Raw genomic sequence first — 21657 nt, 5'->3', positions numbered from 1 at the left:
GTTGCTGATACATTTTCCGGGCTTAGTGTTTGGGGGCCCACCCCAATACCCAAAACACCCCTAAATCGGGCATATTTACCGACCATGTCAATGTGGAGCTTAAATGAAAGGTATTGGGGGGTAGAGCAAGAATTAATACCCATTTTCGGGACCAATGTTCTGGGGGTCTACCCCTTTCCCAAAATACCCCACAAACAGCAATTTTTTACTGACCATCGCAATATGGGACTCAAATAAGGGTATTTGGGAGTAGAATATGAATTTGGTATCCAAATGTAGGACCATGTATTTAGGGCATCACCCCTTTTCCAAAGCACCCCCAAAGGGAAAAAATTTTTCGACCATGCCAATATGTGGCTCAAATGAAAGGTATTTGAGATTAGAAAACGAATTTGATAACCTATTTTGGGGGACGCCTCATCCCGTAAACTCCTCTTAAGCCAATGGCAATATGGGGTTTAAATAAATGGTATTTGAGAGAAGAGCACGATGCTGATATTCTTTCAGGGCCAAGTATCTGGGGGACCATCTCTCCCCCGAAAACACTACTAAATCAGACATCATGAGAATATCGGGCTGAAATGAAATATTTTAAGATTGGAGTACATCCTACATCCAAACTTAAATTCGTAGACCAATAAAGATAATATGGGATTCAGATAAAGGCACTTATATTGTTAAACTGTTAGTTAAGTTGGCATGGTAGTCAAGTTAGAAGATCTTTAATTGTCGAAAATAAATATTCTAAGAAAACGTTAGTTCCATATAAAGTAAAAGAAGGCGCAGCGGAGCGGGCCCGGGTCAGCTAGTATGTTAATATAATTTAAATATGTTTACAAAGTTTGAAATGCTCTTGTTTTGCGTTACTTTTTAAACTGGACATTTGCTTTGACTTCAGCCGTCCATAAAAAGAACACTTCTAAAAAAATTGTTAATCGCTTTATATGAGTGCGGTAAAGGGTGCACAAGTTTCCTCCCGGCCGAGCAACTACTGGTTTTAGTTGTTCAGCATAAGAAGCACAGTTTGACTTCTTGCATTGAAATGTCCAGTAGAGTATAAAAATTATTCTATGGCAATAAATTATTATAACAAATGTTAAATGAATGCAAATAAAACGAAAAATAGAAATAGATTTTGCTTTGTTGCCTTCTTGCTATAGGGGAAAGAAAAACAGATATTGAAATACAGACTTACTTTTGCGACTTGTGGTATTCATCAAGAAAAAATATATAAAAACTTAACAGTGTTTCTGACATACTTGAGTTGTAATTGTTACGTACTCGACATAAGATCGTTTTTAGATTTAGAATTTAGCAATAAATATGCATAAACAACTGTACGAACATTTATTTATGTTGCTGATTGTGCTTGGATTGTTATTTGAATGTAAAAGCGGGCAATTACGTGAGTGCAAATTGTGATTTGTTTGATAAAAACCAAGATTTTAAAGGCAAATGTTAATAGGAGATAACATATAAATGTAACAAATTACTTTTTATGTGTAAACGCGTTTGCTGTTAGGAGAAGCTATTTTGTGATTTACAAATTCAAGAACTCTTGCCCCATTCACCTTCAAGAGGGCTATTAGCGCTGGGACTTAATCCGCATATCGTACACTAACTGTACGCTGAAATTGCAGGCCCAATAACGCTGTATGGTATTGTGTATTGGTGGACGACACTTTGAAAATTCAGCTACTGTTCAATATTCAGTCGGATCCAAAGATGACAAGTCTATGCCGCTTCGTCATGATATGACACAGCCGCATTGTAGACGACATCATTTGGTGCTGGGAATGTGATCCTTTATTAATATTTTTTGACATTATGGTCAGAAAAAATGCTGCCATCACTAGCGTTAGTTTGAAGCAGCTTTCTCTTTGGTACAGCAGCAGCTATGTACACTGTGTGTGATTTGTTTTATCTTCCACCACCCTAGGATGGGGGTTTAATAGCTCCATATTCAGTAGCGCAGAGGCTAGCATGTCCGCCTATGACGCTGAACGCCTGAGTTCGAATCCTGGAGAGACCATCAGAAAAAATTTTCAGCCGATGTCGCAATCGGCTATAAAAAGAAGGCCCCTTATCATTGAGCTTAAACTTGAATCGAACTCCACTCATTGATATGTGAGAAGTTTGCTCCTGTTCCTTAGTGTAATATTCCGTGTGTGGACGCCACCGTAGCGCATGTCCGCCTATGACGCTGAACGCCTGACGCTGTTCGAATCCAAGCGGGAAAATCAAAAAAATTTCAGCTGATGTTTTTTGCCTCCAAATGCTGGAGGGAAAAACCATGCCATACGGAATCCATAAAATACTTCTCCCCAAAGAGGTGTCGCAATGCTGCACGCCGTTCGGACTCGGCCTTTATTGAGCTTAGATTAGAATTTGACAGCACTCATTAATGTGTGGGAAGTTTGCCACTCTTTCTCAATGGAATGTTAAAGGGCAAGTTTGTATTATTTGCAATATACCGTGTGTAACACCTCATTTTTTCGAACGTTACGGTAACATGTTTCAAGTATTGCTTGTTTCAAGTATGGTCTACATCGGTTTATATTGGTAAAACAGATTTAGCTCACATATCTAACTATAAGTTCTGACATGTGATGCTCTGTTATGACCTCTTATTATTAATCATGAAATAAACGTGCCAAACGCGTTCTATGGGGAAAAGGATACATATAAGATTGGATAAGGCCGAATTTGACTCGTTTTTATTTTTTTGTTTTTAATTTCAATCTCTCTTCGATACAGCTCCGGACATACAAAAATGTAAGGTCAACGATAATGTTTGTGTGGCGAATAAAATAAGGGAATTATTTCAAAAATTCCCCAACGGTAATCCTCAGTTTGGTATGCCAAACGTATCTGCCATAAATCTGACCAATGTAACTGTGTCACGTGCCAAAAGCGATTCGCCCATACAGCTAAATTTCAAGTTTTTGAAATTAACATGTTACGGCTTGGAAAACTCGATTATTGTCAATACTACAGGATGGTCGAAGGAACCCAAAATAATTGATGGAGAGATTTATGTGCCACTTATGAAGATCGTGGGCGATTATGAGACAAATGGTAAAATTTTACTCTTATCTCTGGATGGCAAAGGCAAGGGAACTTTTGAGATGACCGACTGCATCTTCCATATGAAGGGACGCTTGAGTTTTGAAAAGAGAAAAGATGGTAAAAATTATGCCAAGTTGGAGAAACTAAAAGTGGATATGAAGCCTAAAAAGTAAGAAATTAAGTCATTTGTTATTCTTAAGTACAATAATTTTCAGTCTTATGGGTTCTTGATACTTGAAGATTAATTTGATGATATATGGAAAGGATACATATACATACATACATAAGGAAGCCATTACTAATTCCTTTATTTCTCCTACTAACTGAAACTTGCCGCAAGTGAAATCACCTAGTCTGAATCGGGTCTTACTTTCTTAAAACTAAGAAAGAAGAATTTTTAATGCATCACCATTAGACATATCTTTATGTGTGAAGAACCCACAAGTTTATTGATACACTCCGCCAAAACCACTAGCCAGGGTTATACCACGTTTACACTGGAGCCCACATATATAATCACCTATAATCACATTTTTTTTTATTTTATGGCTGCTGCACATGATAATGCACATAAAAACTAGAATGTCAATATGACAAAGTACAGAAGTTTGACAGCATAGTTTGCGCCACCATCCCCACAGGATTGTATATTTGATTTTTTTTGCGTTGGGCAAGTGACGTAATCTTTTAAAGTGAACAATGGCACAAACCTTTTGTAACTGTATTCGTTGGCCAATTTATCGAAATCAGCTGATTTTATACATGGAAACCAGTTGATTTGAAGTATTGATTAACGAATCCAGGATGCACTAATAAGGTGAAGTCATGCGAACAGTTGAATAAAATTTTTTATACCCTCCACCATAGGATCCGAATGGACTGAAATATTCGACAATAACTTCTACAATGTTCAGCATTCAATTCAAGCAACAAAAGAGTGTCATAATGATGAAAATACAAATATGAAACAAATTTTTAGAAGATAAGTTGTAAAACAAAGTAAATTTCTAAATCTATTACTTTGACATTTTAATTTACGGGATTTATCACTCAAGGTAGTTTTGTTGGTGGTAGTTTTTTGTTGTTGTGCTAATGACCCTACCTCTTAATTGTACCATGAACGAACCGAGTGACAGAAAGTTTGTGGTTTTGGCAGAATATTTTGTTTTAAGTATAAACATTTAAATTAAACTTCCAACTCCACAGGAATGTAATTTAGATTTTTTTTTTTGCTTTGGGCAAGTGACTTAACATTTTTAAGTGAACCCTGAGACAAACTTGTTGTCACTGTATCAGCTGTTTTTATACAGGAAAAACAGCTGTGGTTTTGGCAGTATATTTTGTTTTAGGTATAAACGTTTAAATAAAACTTCTTTTGCATATAATTGCAGGTTCTTTGTAAACATGGAAAATTTGGTAAGAGGCAGTCAGGTGCTTACAGATACCTTGAACAAAGTTCTTAATGACAACTGGAGAGATGTCTGGAATGAAATGAGTGATGGCATAAACACTGCCCTAGCCAGCGTGTACACCAATATTACATCTGGAGTGCTTAATGAACTTTCTTATGATGACTTTTATGCTGAATAAATCTATGGCAAATAAAAGAGTTTGTTTTTTGTTTATGACTAGAGATGGAAGATGATATTTACCCGCTAAATCGGGTGAATTCGGGTAAATACCCGGGTAAGTACCCATATATACTCAAAAGCTGCGTTTTTATGATTTTGCAGATATGTTGGGTATAAAAATAATTTCTAAAAATTTTTTTTATGATTTTGTATTCTTTGTACATAAACTTGACCATCTGATCTAACAAAATCGGAATTTAGTTATATATGACCGCTATTAAGACCTATTTGCCGACATAAAATCTTCAGGCAAAAAATTGGTAATTTTTCATCCGATCATCAATGAAATTTGGCACAGTTAGTTCTGGTTGACCCCTACCCATTCCTGTGAAGTGTGGTCCAGATCTGGCCATATTTGGATAAAGCTGTCCTATGGATTGACCGCCCGATCTCCCGATATAAGGTATTAAGGCCATAAAAGATTCATTTATTACCCGACTTCGATGCAATTTGGCACAGTGAGTTCTGTTAATCCCCATCCATTCCTGTCAAAAGTGGCCCGGATCGGACCATATTTGGATATAGCTGCCCCATAGACCGATCGCCCGATTTCCCGATATAAGGTATTAAGGCCATAAAAGACCCATTTATTACCCGATTTCTATGAAATTTGTCACAGTGAGTTCGGGTAGACCCCACTGGAATGGCTATAGGTCTACCAGAACTCACCATGCCAAATTCCATCGAATTTGGATGTAAATAACCAATTTATTGGCTCAAGACTTTAAGTATGAAGATCAGCCAATATAGCGGCTAAGACACAATACTAGACCAACTAAGATTCGTGATTTGGAAAACAATTAAGGATTTTGCATGTAGCACGGATTTCCCAACTTAGATTTGCTTTTTATACCCTCCACCATAGGATCATTTCGTTTTTAACACATCGAAATATTGATCTGAGACCCAACAAAGTATATATATTCTTGATCTACTTTATATTTTAAGTCGATCTAGTCTATCGAAAGCACGGTAGCTTTCGAAGGAGAAGTTGGGAATGTTAATGGCCCATATCGGTCCATGTTTTGGTATACCTTCCTTTTAAACCGATATCGGATCTTGATTTCTTGAGCATATAGAGGGCGCAATAATTATCCGATTTTGCTGAAATTTTGCATGATGTGTTTTGTTATGACTTCCAACAACTGTGCCAAGTATGGTGTAAATCGATTTATAACCTCATATAGCACCCATATAAACCGATCTCGGATCTTGACTTCTTGAGCCGCTAGAGGGCGTAATTATTATCCGATTTGACTTCCAACAACTGTGCCAAGTATGTTCTAAATCTGTTAGAGACCTGATATAGCTCCTATATAAACCGCATTTATTATACGATTTTGCTGAAATTGCTGCACAAAGACTTCCAGTTTGGTTTCCAACAGCCAAACCAAGTATGGCCACAAACGGGTTTATAACTTGGTATAGATCCAATAGCATTGCAATCCTTACTCATCATCCTTTGCCATCCTTTCAGCCAAATCGAAGGAGGTCACCGTAGCGCAGAGGTTACCGACGCTATGACGCTGAACGCCTAGGTTCGAAACCTGGCGAGACCATCAGAAAAAAAATTTCAGCGGTGGTTTCCCCTCCTAATGCTGGCAACATTTGTGAGGTACTATGCCATGTAAAACTTCTCTCCAAAGAGGTTTCGCACTGCAGCACGCCGTTCGGACTTGGCTATAAAAAGGAGGCCCCTTATCATTGAGCTTTAAACTTGACTCGGACTGCACTCATTGATATGTGAGAAGTTTGCCCCTGTTCCTTAGTGGAATGTTCATGGGCAAAATTTGCAATTTTTGCATTGTGCATGTTGCAAACAACGCTAAGAAGGAGAAGAGCCTGACCCATTGTTAAGTATACCGATCGGCTTCGAATCACTTCCTGATTCAATTTAGCTATGTCCGTCGGTCCGTCGGTCCGTCTTTATGTCCATGTATTCTTGTGATCAAGGTAAAATTTGCATTTATTGTCCGATTGTCATGAAATTTTGCACATGTAATTTCTTTGGCCCAAGGACGAATGCTTGGACGAATTTTGGAAAAAATCGGTTCAGATTTAGATATAGCACCCATATATATCTTTCATCCGATATGGCCTTTTAAGGTTGTAGAAGCCACAATTTCGGTACGATTTTTACAAAATTTTGAACGATGTGATGTATTTGACACCTACATATGTGTGTCAAATTCCATCACAATCGGTACAAATTTAGATTAGTTCCCATATATATGTTTCATCTGATATGGTCTTTTAAGGCTACAGAAGCCACAATTTTGTCTATATCTAATATAGCTCCCATATATATATATTGGGTTGCCCAAAAAGTAATTGCGGATTTTTCATACAGTCGGCGCTGATAATTTTTTTCACAGCTTGTGACTCTGTAATTGCATTCTTTCTTCTGTCAGCTATCAGCTGTTACTTTTAGCTTGCTTTAGAAAAAAAGTTTAAAAAAAGTATATTTGATTAAAGTTCATTCTAAGTTTTATTAAAAATACATTTACTTTCTTTTAAAAAATCCGCAATTACTTTTTGGGCAACCCAATATTTCATCCGATATGGACTTTTAATACAGAAGAACCTACAATTTTGGTCAGATCTCTACAATATTGGGCGTGAGATATTATATTTGACGTCCCAGATTTAGATATTGCTCCATATATATATCTTTAAGCCGATATGACTTTTTAAGGCTGTAGAAATCCACAATTTTTGTTTTATCGTAAGAAAATCTTACAAGGTTCTATTCTATATTTTATAGGTGTGCAAAATTAAAGTCTGACTAGACTTGGAGATAAGTTCTTTATATTATAAGTAGTACGTAGACTAGATGGTGTAGGGTAATATATAGTCGGATCCGACCGACTTTTGCCTTTCCTTACTGGTTAATAGAAAGAAATGCACATCTAACCAATAAATTCCCATATATTTGGTATTATTTGGGAATTTACCTGGGGAATACCCAATGTTTGGGAATTTCTTGGTAAGATATCAAACCCTATTAATATTTTACTTTATACTTGTCAAGATTCCTCTAGTTCCTATCTATCTCCCAATTAAATTGTTTTAAAAGTTTTCAAACAAATTAAAAAACCTTGCTTTCTCCTCTCTAGCTGGCTTAATGCTTCGTGCTGAAAAAACAAAACCAAATAAACGAAAGCAACATTAATCTAAAATTGAACCACAAAATCCATTATTATGCAACCAGGCATTCTTGTATCATGAAGACCAACATTGAAGCGAAAAATCATTGAAGTGTTACTTCCCTCAGTTTGGAGCAAAAAGCTCCCCATTCAATTAGTTCAATGGATCTTGCCATGATCATGAATTGCAACAAAACATAAAAATCGCAAACATTTACAACACTAGCTCAAGTCTATAGTAACAGTTGGTAGAGTTACGATGTCCAAGGCATTGCTGGCAGTCTCTTTGAAAATCTTGGTGAACATCATCATGCAACAATTGGTGATTGTGCAAAGCATTATTGTGGAGAGAAATTTGCATTCGTATTATCGTTTGCCCATAGCTGCAGTGCGTCGTAGTAATACTTCGGAGGAATACTTTGTACTTCAGTGTCCCTTCAAGTCTTCACTGAATATACCCAAGCCAGAGGATATGGAAATCTGTGAAATAATAGGCAAATACCAGAATCACAGAGAGCAAGAGCAAACACCTGCCCGAAAAACTTTGTCAGAAGAGAAGTACGGTTCTAGGGTCAAAGCCGAGCATCGTCTACTAAAGCCTCCAAAGGAAGTAAAATGGATTAAGATTAAAAAAAGAAATCCTCAAAAAGTGTATCTAAAACCCTATAAAAGAAAAGATTATTATAAGAGGCCAAAGACTGAGATTAAAGAACAATATAAAGCCACCAATGTGCGAGTGTTTCTGAACAGCCCTAAATCCTTGGCACCCGAAAAATTCAACTTAAACAGGGAGTTAGAAGATTCGCTGCCCTTTAGTTCATCCTTAAAACCTAAAATAGTAAAACAACCCGAACAACACTTGGAACATAATGATTCCAAGGAAAAATCTAATGATTCCGAAACAAAATCAGAACACCATCAACAAGTGAGCAACAGCCCTTTAAAGTATCTGGGCACTAAAGATGCACTAAATAAACTGCAAAAGCAACGCCACAGTCAAACATTCAGTGGGGCACCCGAAAAAAGTGAAAAGTTTTTTGTGGAATCCAATAAATATAAAAAAGGCTTCAAGACAAAAGGCTATCAAAATATGTACCATCGTGATGAAATCTATCAGGATCATATATTCTATGATGATTTGGAGCAAAAAGGAAAATATGATGTTTATAAGAAATCAAAGATACTATTTTAATAAATTCATGTAACATAGATGTTTGTTTCCTTTTATACCCACCCCCGAAGGATGGGACTACATTCAGTTTGTCATTCCGTTTGCAACACATTGAAATATCCATTTCCGAACCTATAAAGTATATATATTCTTGATCAGCGTAAAAATTTAAGACGGTCTTCCAATGTCCGTCCGTCTGTTTGTGAAATCACGCTACAGTCTTTAAGAATAGAGATATTGAGCTGAAACTATGCACAGATTCTCTTCTTGTCCATAAGCAGGTCAAGTTTGAAGATGGGCTATATCGGATTATATCTTGATATAGCTCCCATATAGACCGATCCGCCGATTTAGGGTCGTAGGCCCATAAAAGCCACATTTATCATCCGATTTTGCTGAAATTTGGGACAGAGAGTTGTGTTAGACCAATCGACATGCTTCTTTAATTTGACTCAAATCGCTCCAGATTTGGTTATAGCTGCCATATAGACCGATCCGCCGTTTTGGGGACTTAAGCCCGTAAAAGCCACATTTATTATCCGATTTTGCTGAAGTTTGGTACAGTGTGTTGTGTTAGGCCCTTTCGACATCCTTCTCCAATTTGGCCCAGATCGGTCCAGATTTCGATATAGCAGCCATATAGACCGATCTCTCGATTTAAGATGTTGGGCCCATAAAAGGCGCGCTCATTATCCGATTTCGCCGAAATTTGGGGCAGTGTGTTGTGTTAGGCCCTTAAACATTCTTCTTTAATTTGGCTCAAATCGCTCCAGATTTGAATAAAGCTGCCATATAGACCGATCTTTCGATTTAAGATCTTGGGCCCATAAAAGCCGCATTCATTTACCGAATTCGAATTCGAAATTTGGGAGAGTGATTTGCGTTAGGCTCTTCGAAAACCTTCTGCAATATGGTCCAGATCGGTCCAGATTTGGATATAGCTGCTGCTCTCGATTTAAGTTTTTGAGCCTCTAAAAGGCACATTTATTGTCCGATGTCGTCGAAATTTGGGACAGTGAGTTAAGTTAAGCCCCTCGACATATTTCTGCAATTTGGGCTAGATCGATCAAGATTTGCATATAGCTGCCATATAGACCGATCTCTCGATTTAAGGTTTTGGGCCCATAAAAGGCGCAGATTTCGCTGAAATTTCGGACAGTGAGTTGTGTAATGCCCTTCGACATCCCTCTTCATTTTGGCCCAGATCCGTCCAGATTTGGAAATTGCTGCCATATAGACCGATCTCTCGACTTAAAGTCCTGGGCCCATATAAGGCACATTTATAATCCGATTTCGCTGAAATTTGACACGGTGACCTATGTTCGGCTTTTCGACGTCCATAACGAATATGGTTCAGATCGGTCTATATTTGGATATGGCTACCAAAAAATCAATTCTTGTTCTACAAAATTGAACAATGACTTGTACTTATTAGACCACTCAATGTCCGTGTCGAATTTGGTCCAAATCGGACCATATTTCGATATAGCTGCTGGGGGGGGCAAAAATTATAAAATTTTCACCGGATTATGACCAAAGGTGGTTTATATAAATATACCCGAGGTGGTGGGTATCCAAAGTTCAGCCCGACCGAACTTAACACCCGTTGACTTGTTTTTTATTAAAGATGAAAAATAATTTTTGCTTTAAGTGTAGCAGTTTGCAGACTACAAATTACATATTTTATCAATGTTGATTGGAATTAAATGCAATTTATTGGTTCTTTGGAAATTTATTATTGGAAGTTGTTGCTAAGCACTGTAATTATTGGGATAATATGCACACGATTTGGGAATAGGGACTTACGAAAGGGAATAATGAACTAAATGTGGGTAACCTTATTGTTATTGGTGCAGTCATAGGAATTGGTACGAAGGGGAATTATAACTATCGAAAACCATAAAAAGAATATAAAATTTCATATTCAAGGTTTAAGTTGTTTGGGATAAATGTCCTAACATTCAATAAAAACAACCTGTTCTCATTCATATTAAGGTTAGTTATAAACATGAACTACTTACAGCGTTGTGGAAAGACATTCTTGTAATAGGGAAGTTATACAAACAAAGAACTGCTTTTGAAATGAATTCGATGATGAAAACTAAGCTTTAATAAAAAAGGTTCAAATTTATGAACGATGAAATAAGCAACAAGTCATATTACATTTGATACTAACAGCCAAATTGTGTAGAATCATAGATGGTATCTTGAATGTGACCGAATAGTAGATATCCAAGTTTCTTAATTAGGAATGAATAGGGTAAGATATACATAAAAACAATTTGATTTATAGATCTACAAATGCTACCAAGAGTAAAAGTTCAATACAATTAGATTAACAGTAACCATAATTACGATAGAATTGCAGAAAACCAAGACTCTTCCAATACAAAGTCAAAGCAAAGGTATGAGGATGTTGGTTGGAATTTTTAGCATATTCAAATACAACGATTGATTTGGCTAGGTCATGTAGGCTGAATGAATGGAGATGCGCCAGCTTATAAGGTATTGGTATATGACTTTGTCGGTTTACTCAGAAGGTCAATACCAAAATTCTGAAGGATAGACCAAGTATTGGTGGGCTCGTAATACTGTCAACCCCTATTAGAAATTAATTTTATTAATTAATTTACAAATTTACCCGCAGCGCTAAAAATAAAAGTTGTAAAACTTGTATTATTCTTCAAAAACTAAATAAAAGTGGTTCACTTCTTGGTTTTTATTGTTAAATAGTTCTTCAAAAGCATATTTTTTTGTTTTCTACCTCACTGTGCGCCTTCTCTACTTGTGTAAAAGTTATTCAAGTGGTTTATGATCATTATGTTATTCAGACTCTGTAGGAGGTATTTTGAAATGTATACCCAAATTGAGCTATAAATGACGTATTTTGAATTAAGTTTAAAGGTAATACACCTTAAAATATAATAGTTTGCTTCATTATATTGTAGAGGGTAAAAAGATAAATTGGAATTGATTGAAGAATATTGACGAATGGCAACACTGACAAGAATACTGTCGTAGCATGCGTGTTACGAGCTCTGTTTCTTTCCTTTTTTGACAGCAGCCGGATCGTCGTTAAATTCTAAGACGATTTAACGATGTCCGTCCACCCATAGAAAAATTAAGCACGGCGTTGACAAAGTGGCCACATTCGTTCATAAAAATGAATCAAAACACAGATGTTATTAGATCAACAACAAATATTTATAAACCAACAACAGTTATGTTGAACAAAACATCCACAGACGTTCACATTCTGACAAACTCTAGTGCACAGTTTATTTAAAGATTAGAAAAAGATTTTGTGTGCCGATGAGTATCGAACCTGTGTTCCACCAATCTAATTGTGTGTTTACAAACGCCTTACCACATTGCACCATGGCCAGCTATACACATACAAGGTTTTAAGAGTCATTTAAACTTAAGGTTGGTATACATACACATATCGAAGGGATGATGTCCACAACGGTCATTGCATGAATCAACAACGCTTGTTCACAAAATCATTCACGCTTGTTGACAATATTTCCAACAACGCCCGTGTATGATAATGACAACGTTGGCGCATGATTTTGCAACATATTTTTCCTATCTGCGTGTGTCTATCAGTCTGTCCGTCCGTCTATTGTAATTGCTCTACAGCCTTCAAAAATTGAGATATTGAGCTGAAATTTGGCACAGATACGTCTTTTTGATGCACGCTGGTTAAGTTCTTGAACGGCCCAAATCAGACCATATTTGGATATAGCTGCTATATCGACCGATCTGCCGATAAAGGGTCTAATAGCCATAAATGCTTTATTTTTTATTTGATTTTGTTAAAATTTGAAATAGTGAGTAGCTTAAGGCTTCCCGACATCTGGTTCAGATGCAAACTTGCCCATGAACACTCCATTAAGGAACTGGGGCGAACTTCCCAAAAATCAATGAATGTTGTCCGATTCAATTTTAAACTCAATGATAAGGGACCTCCTTTTTATAGCAAAGTACCTAACAAATGTAGCCAGCATTAGGAGGGGAAAACCACCGCTGAAAAAATTTCTGATGTTCCTGCCAGGATTCGAACCCAGGTATTCAGTGTCATAGGCGGACATGCTAACCTCTGCGCTAAGGTTGCCTCCATCCTCCAAATGGATGGTATCTCACGAATATATGCTTCTATGTTGTCTTCCAATGCGTCAATTGAAGCAGGCATGTCTGCTTTACCAAAGCCCCACAAAAATAGTTTAAACCGGTAAATCACACGATCTAGGCGGCCAATTGACCGGTCCCGAACGTGAAATAAAATGTTCATTGAACTCGCCCCTCAATAAGTCCATTGTCACGCATGCTATGGGGCATGAGGCAGCGTTCTGTTGAAACCACATGTTATGCAAGTCAAGCTCTTGCATTTTGGGCAAAAAGAGTTGGATATCATCTCACGGTAGCGCTCACCATTTACAGTTACGATACGCATTATCTTTGAAGAAGTACGTTCCAATGATGCCACCAACCCATAAACCGCAACAAATTGTGACTTTTTCAGGATGCATTGGTAGCTTTGCAATACTTCTGGCCTATCTTCGCTCCAAAATCGACAATTCTGCTTTTTTACATACCCATTGAGCCAAAAATGAGCTACGTCGCTCTATGGAAAAGCGCGCGATGAACTTTCTTAACAGAGCACGCATTTTGATAATAAAATTTAATAATTTGCAAGCGTTGTTTGTTTACAAGACGATTAATGTTTAAATTATAATCCAAACTGAATATGTTAGACAGTGAAACAAAACACGAAACGTGCGTAAGCTGTTTAAACCAGTGTTGCCAAAAAAATAATAGCTAAAAGATCATCCATTGTAATAGATCCTTAATTTTGCATCCTATTTTTAAAGAAAATAACTTTTATTTAAGTTCAAGATATCTCTAAGGGGGGCTTTTTGTCTTAGTTATTGTAAATAAGTTAGGTAAAAATTTATATTTTAAAAGTAGAGATGACAAGTTCCATTTTGACTTTTTTAACGAATTTCAAGGGAAATGACTGTATTTTTCAGCATTTATCAACAAATTGAAAATTTTCAGTGTCATATTCAAGTCTTGCTGCTTTGACTTGCAAACATTACCAAAAGCCTCCTTTAACATCTAAAAACGAGAGAATCTGTTAAAAAATGAGCACTTTCTTGCAATATTTCTCAAAATTGGACGAACATATATATGGGAGCAATATCTAAATTTGAACCGATTTCGAGCAAACATCTCCGATACTTTGACAGTCGTCGCGGAAAGCATTGTACGAAGTTTTGGGAAGATTGGTCAATAAATGCGCCTGCAGTGGCTCTAGGAGTAAAAATCGGGCGATATATATATATAAGAGCTATATCTAAATCTGAATTGATTTCCATGCAAGTCACCAGTAATGTCGAGAGTCAAGAGGAAATCCTTCCTGCCGATTTTTGAGACAATCGTTTAACAAAAGACCATTTTATTGCAATATTACTGTAAATCGGACGAACATATATATGGGAGCTATATCTAAATCTAACCGATTGCGAGCAAACTTTATGGACATTGTTTGGGAAGATTGGTCAATAAATGCGATTGCAGTGGCTCTAGGAGTGAAAATAGGGCGATATATATGTATACGAGAGCTATATATAAATCTGAACCGATTTCCATGAAATTCACTAGTAACGTTGGGAGTCAAATTGCCAAATTTCATTTTATTGCAATATTACTGCAAATCGTACGAACATATATATTTGAGCTATATCTAAATCTGAGCCGATTGCGAGTAAACTTCTCAGAGAATGTGGTAGTTGTCGAGCAAGGGTTGTACAAAGCTTTGGGAAGATTGGTTAATAAATGCGTTTGCAATGGTTCTAGGAGTGAAAATCGGGCAATATATATTTGAACAGTAATGTTGGGAGTCATGAAAAAACTCCTCCTGCCGAATTTTTAGACAATCGGTTAACAAAAGACCATTTTATTGCAATGTTACTGCCAATCGGACGAACATATATATGGGAGCTATATCTAAATCTGAACCGATTTCGAGCAAACATCTCAGATACTGTGACAGTTGTCGATCAAAGCGTTGTACGAAGTTTTGGTAAGATTGTTTAATAAATGCGCTTACAGTGGTTCTAGAAGTGAAAATCGGGAGATATATATATATATGAGAGCTTTATTAAATCTGAATTGATTTCCATGAAATTCACCAGTAATGTCGAGAGTCAAGTGTAAATCCTTCCCGCCAAATTGCGAGAGAATCGGTTATCAAATTACCATTTTATTGCATTATTACTAAAAATCGAACGAACATATATATGGGAGCTATAGCCAAATCAGAACCGATTTTTTCCGGTTTCAATAGGCTTCGTCTCTTGGCCGTAAAACATGCCTGTACGAAATTTGAAGGCTATCGGATGAAAACTGTGACCTGTACTTTGTACACAAATTAACATGGACAGACGAACATAGCTAAATCGATTCAGAAAGTGATTCTGTGTCGATCGGTTTACTTATCAATGGATCTATTTCTCTTCCTTCTGAGTGTTACAAACAAATTAAAATTGCGTAGCGCAGAGGTTCGCATGTCCGCCTATGACGCTGAATGCCTGAGTTCGAATCCTGGCGAGACCATCAGAAAAAAATTTTCAGCTGTGGTTTTCCCCTTCCTAATGCTGGCAACATTTGTGAGGTACTATGCCATGTAAAACTTCTCCAAAGAGGTATCGCACTGCGGCACGCCGATTGGACTCGGCTATAAAAAGAGGCCCCTTATCGTTGAGCTTAAACTTGAATCGGACTGCACTCGTTGATATGTGAGAAGTTAGCCCCTGTTCCTTAGTGGAATGTTCATGGGCAAAATTTGCATTGCATAATAACCTGTACCACAATAGTGGTGAAGGCTATAAAAAAATTGTATGTAAGTAATTTTAACATGTGCATCATAGGTAAATACCCATTAAATAGTTTCTAATAGAAGAAGCAAAGAAGTTTGATAAATAGCCTACCAAACCAAAATTTCCAAAATTTCACTCAACCATAGATCCTTAATGTTGTGCTACATACCTACCAATCATATGTGGTGCTTTGTTGCATAGTAAAGAGGAAGGAAGACATGCTTAGCTAACCACACTTATGAAACAACATGTTCAATTAAGAAAGCACAGGATATTTAAACCAAACATGAAATATTAAAAACGAATTCATTAGTAAAGTGTTATAACAACATAAAAGCGTTTAATGTGATTAATAATTCAGCTAGAAACGCCAATGGAATAAGGGAACACTTTTGGAACCACCTGCTAAGTGTTTATTACCGCAAATAAACAAACAAACAGATGTGGATACAACCTAGTTACCCCCGGTTCAATGAAATTAGATGCAACAAGTTGCTGCCACAACTCGGCTAGGTGAGTATCACAGCCATTTGTAAAACTTTGTAACCATCAACAGCACTTTACGATGTGTGTTTGTCTAATTCAATTAAGATCCAAACTAAACACTGTTTGTGAGTTGATATTAAATTAAGATAATCGCACATGCTAAACTCTTCTTCGGGTGAAACAAAAAAAAGTAATTGCAAAATAAAACTAAGCTCCACCACCCTTAGCCAGGCAGCTGTATTAATTACAGTCTCACCCCCGCAGTCATTCCCCCCCCCAGCCATTGAGCATGATATGGAGAAGTTATACCCTCAACATTTATGAGCCTCCACTGATTTGCATTGACTGGCTTTGAATGGAAATTGCTTTGGAACACGCAAATGGGTATAAAAGGCAATAAATCCAAAGCCGGTAAAAATACTAACCCACCATATTTTTTGTGAAGGCATTTCGATTTTGTCAAAACAAGCCGTCAACGTTGTTATGGAATTGAGATAAGTTATATGCTGAATAGGCAGAAAGTGGAGATATTGGAAGTAAGCCATAATTTACCGGCAAAGACATGCTAACAATGATGACACAAAGCAATACATATAATGTACACTAAGATCGAATTAAAATATTAGTCATTATGGCATAGGACATCTCAAAATAAGATTTTCCTAGAAAATTTTTTAAAAACTTTAAATTCCTTACAAAAATTGTCAATTTTTATTTAAAAACAGAAAATCGGTTAATAAATGACCATTTTATTGCAGTATTACTGCAAATGGGACGAGCATATATATGGGAGCTATATCCAAATTTGAACCGATTTTTTCCAATTGAATAAGCTTCGTCTCTAGGCCGAAAAACATGGCTGTACCAAATTTTACGACAATCGGATGAAAATTACGATCTGTAGTTTGTACACAAAGACAGACGGACATAGCTAAATCGAATCAGAAAGTGATTCTGAGTCGATCGGGTCTATCTCTCTTCCTTTTGGGTGTTACAAACTAATTCACTAAGTTATAATACCCTGTACCACAGTAGTGGTGTAGGGCATACAAACTTAAAGAGGAAGAAACAAGTAAAAGCGTGCTAGGATTGGCCGGGCCGAATCTTATACACTCTCCACCACGGATAGCATTGTTCGAGTTCTTTGCGCAGTATCTCTTTTTAGGCAAACAAAGAATAATGAATAAGAACTATTATGCTATTAGAGCTTTATCAAGTTATAGTCCGATTCGGACTATAACTGATTTGAATGCTTAACATTGTAGAAGTCATTGTGTAATATTTCAGTCCATTCGGATAAGAATTTCATTGAATTGTAGGGGCTTTAGAAGCAAAATCGGAAGATCGGTTTATATGGGAGCTGTATCAAGCTATAGATCTATTTAATTGGATTCGTATTGGATAATAACTGCGCCCTCTAGAGACTCACGAAGTCAAGATCCCAGATCGGGTTATATGGCAGCTATATCAGGTTATGTACCGATTTGCGCCATACTAAGCACAGTTATTGGAAGTCATAACAAAACACCTCATGCATTTCAGCCAAATTGGTTGAGAATTGGCTCTCAAGATATGCCAGGTTATTAACAGATTTAAATAGTACTTAGTCTAGTGGTTGGAAGAGACACCAAAACACTACGTGCAAAATTACAGCCAAATCAGACAAGAATTGCGCCCTTTAAAAGCTGAAGAAGTCAAGACCCAAGATCGGTTTATATGGCAGCTATATCAAAACATGGACCGATTTGGCCCATTTACAATCCCAACCGACCTACACTAGTAAAAAGTATTTGTGCAAAATTTCAAGCGACTAGCTTTACTTCTTCGAAAGTTAGCGTGCTTTCGACAAACAGACGGACGGACGGAAAGACAGACGGACATGGCTAGATCGACTTAAAATGTCATGACGATCGAGAATATAAATACTTTATTGGGTTAGACGCATATTTCGAGGTGTTACAAACAGAATGACGAAATTAGTATACCATCATCCTATTGTGGAGGGTATAAACATTTTTTTCCGAAATTTTAACTTTATTGAATTTTGAGATTCCATTGCAGGATATTGTCCGGCTGTAGACCATTGTTTAATGCTTTCTATTCAAAGTATAGTATAGCAAACAATATTTAAAAGTCAGCAAGGAGTGTGTTGTGTAAAAATTACATATTAATGGAAAATTATTTTATGAATAGGGTTGCTGACACGAAGTGTTACCAATTTTTTGTGTCCAAGTATTTTTATTGATTCAAATGACAAAAATGTGGGGCAGAAATCTAAATTTGAGTATCCATACACTTTTGGTCTGAGTCGGTAGAAAAACGAGTTGGAACCAGCAAGAATGTAATCTGTCGTTATTTTGGCCCATTGCGGTACAATGGCCTTCTTCAGCGCATCCATACTGGCATATTTTTTAATCCTTACTTTGCTTTCCAAAAAGGCCTAAATAGAAAACTTCATGGAATTGGTGCCGAGTCTTACTGGTATGATATGCAACCACAATGCTGCTTTAAAGCAGCTTCCAAAAAGGTTTTTCCAACTATATGTTGTATTTAATTTGACGCCAGGCTCGATTAAAACGACTAGAGAGCGGCCATTGAAATTAATTATTTCGGGTGAGCGTTCGTAGTCTCAAATTTTTGGATGCTTGCGAATTGCTCAACTGGGAAATTTTTCTCGCCAGAGAACATGATATTCGGAAATTCACCAAGCAAAGCAACTTCTTTGCTCTTTCGATTCTAACATTTTCTTGCTTTGGTGTAAGCTAATGCACCTTTGGGACTTGTAAGGCTTTACCTTGTTCTCGTTAAAGAATATACATTGCATCCTTTGGAGGGATATTTTCGGTTCTTCAGCTATTCATTAGCCAGAATTCTTTAAATTTGAGCCTTCATTTTAAGGTTTGAAGTTTTTTTTAGATTAATTTTGCAAGAATTTATGCTGCAATACACATATGACTTACGCTGCGATACACAAACGTTTTGTGCATTTGAGGTGTTAGAGATTGCCAACTATAGCCGGTTATGATATTGCAGGCAAATATAACGCAATAAGGCAATTACGCTTGAACTCATCACGAAAAGCCTTCTTTTTATATAAACTTGAATTCAAATGCTTTTGGTGGCTTGTAAACTATACAATGAGCTGCCAATAAAACAAGTATCATTTTGCTGTTATTTCAGTTTGACAGTTATACTAGTTTGAACTTGGTAACATGTTGTATAAGCTAACCTGTATTGTTTAATAGTATTTTGTGTTTTTTTGTATCATTTATTATTTTTTTATACCCACCACCATAGGATGGGGGTATACTAATTTAATCATTTCGTTTGTAACACCGCGAGATATTGATTTGCGACCCCATAAAGTATATAAATTCTGGTTCGTCTCGACATTCTGATTCGATCTAGCCATGTCCGTCCGTCCGTCTCTCGAAATCACGAACGGGAAAAAGCTTGGCGTTTGAAATTTTGCACAGATACTTAATATTGATGTAGGTCGTTGGGGATTGCAAAAGGGCCATATCGGTTCAGATTTGGATACAGCTCCCCTATAAACCGATCTTACGACTTGATTTCTTGAGCCTCTGGAGGCCACAATTTATGTCCGATTTGGCTGAAATTTTTCTCAAAGAGTTCTCTAATGACTTGGCAATAACTGTGCCAAGTTCGGCCCAAATCGATCTATAACCTGATATAGCTCTCATATAAACCGATCTCCGATTTGACTTCTTGAACCCCATGGAAGAGGGGATTTCGTCCGATTTGGCTGAAATTTTGCATATAGTGTTCTGTTATGACTTCCAACAATTGTGGTAAGTATGATTCACATTGGTATAAAAACTGATATAGCACCCATATAAACCGATCTCCCGATTTGACTTCTTGAGCCTCTGAAAGCCGCAATTTGTTCGATAAAGCTACAATTTTGCACATAGTGTTTTTTTTATGAATTCCAACAACTGAGCCAATAACGGTTAAAATCGGTCTATAACCTGATATAGCTCCCATATAAACCGATCTCCCGATTTTAATTTCTTGAGTCCTTACAAACCGCAATTTTAGTTTGAATAACTGCGCCAAATGCGGTCCAAATCAGTCAATAACCTGATATAGCTCACATGTAAACCGGTATCTCGATGTTCTTTGGGTCGGTTCGTAGAAGCTTGAATTCTTGCTCGTTTGATAGAAGTTTAGTATGCAGAAAAAAATTATGCCCTTCAACTAACTTTATTTTGTATAAATTTTTAGCAGAATCCATGGTGGTGGGTTCCCAAGATTCGTCCCGACCGAACTAAGCACGCTTTTACTTGATATTGTTATAACCTACACCACTACTGTGGTACAGGGTATTATAACTTAGTACATTTGTTTGTAACATCCAAAAGGAAGAGAGATAGACCCGTAAGTATACCGATCGACTCAGAATCACTTTCTGATTCGATTTAGCTATGTCCGTCTGTCCATGTTAATTTGTGTACAAACTACGGGTCGCAATTTTCATTCGATCGTCTTAAAATTTGGAATGGGCATGTATTTTGGCCTAGAAAGAAAGCCCATTGAAATTGGATAAAATCGGTTCAGATTAGGATATAGGTCCCATATATATGTTCGTCCGTTTTGCAGTAATACAGCAATAAAATGGTAATTTATTAACCGATTCTCTCGAAATTTGGCAGAAATGATTTTCTTATGACTATCGATGTTACTGGTGAATTTCACAGAAATTGGTTCAGATATGGATATAGCTCCTATATAAAGGGTGATTTTTTTGAGGTTAGGATTTTCATGCATTAGTATTTGACAGATCACGTGGGATTTCAGACATAGTGTCAAAGAGAAATATGCTCAGTATGCTTTGACATTTCATCATGAATAGACTTACTAACGAGCAACGCTTGCAAATCATTGAATTTTATTACCAAAATCAGTGTTCGGTTCGAAATGTGTTCATTCACCGTAACGTTGCGTCCAACAGCATCTTTGAAAAAATACGGTCCATTGATTCCACCAGCGTACAAACCACACCAAACAGTGCATTTTTCGGGATGCATGGGCAGTTCTTGAACGGCTTCTGGTTGCTCTTCACTCCAAATGCGGTAATTTTGCTTATTTACGTAGCCATTCAACCAGAAATGAGCCTCATCGCTGAACGGTGAATGAACACATTTCGAACCGAACACTGATTTTGGTAATAAAATTCAATGATTTGCAAGCGTTGCTCGTTAGTAAGTCTATTCATGATGAAATGTCAAAGCATACTGAGCATCTTT

The 21657-nt window shown here is 36.9% G+C and overlaps 2 protein-coding genes across 5 annotated transcripts in view; one reads left to right on the top strand and one right to left on the bottom strand.

Annotated features, from left to right (window-relative positions):
* Positions 1 to 21657, bottom strand: part of LOC106091280 (circadian clock-controlled protein daywake) — a 758551-nt gene that overhangs the window by 62744 nt on the left and 674150 nt on the right. The gene's annotated exons all lie outside the window — the stretch shown is intronic.
* Positions 1279 to 9038, top strand: LOC106091025 (uncharacterized). The gene is made up of 4 exons (XM_013257458.2): positions 1279 to 1405; positions 2758 to 3238; positions 4461 to 4650; positions 8073 to 9038. Exons 1-4 carry the CDS (start codon positions 1324 to 1326, stop codon positions 9036 to 9038), a joined length of 1719 nt encoding a protein of 572 aa, XP_013112912.2. The 5' UTR covers positions 1279 to 1323.

Source organism: Stomoxys calcitrans, chromosome 2 (assembly GCF_963082655.1).
Source record: "Stomoxys calcitrans chromosome 2, idStoCalc2.1, whole genome shotgun sequence".
NCBI lineage: Eukaryota > Metazoa > Arthropoda > Insecta > Diptera > Muscidae > Stomoxys > Stomoxys calcitrans.
Note: the sequence above shows the minus strand (reverse complement) of the source record. Positions and strands in the feature narration are given on the sequence as shown.

Coding starts and splice junctions, on each gene's coding strand:
- LOC106091025 (XM_013257458.2), top strand. CDS start 1,324: ATGCATAAACAACTGTACGAACATTTATTTATGTTGCTGATTGTGCTT. Junction 1,406..2,757: donor ATGTAAAAGCGGGCAATTAC/GTGAGTGCAAAT, acceptor TCTTCGATACAG/CTCCGGACATACAAAAATGT. Junction 4,651..8,072: donor TTTCTTATGATGACTTTTAT/GCTGAATAAATC, acceptor TTACAACACTAG/CTCAAGTCTATAGTAACAGT.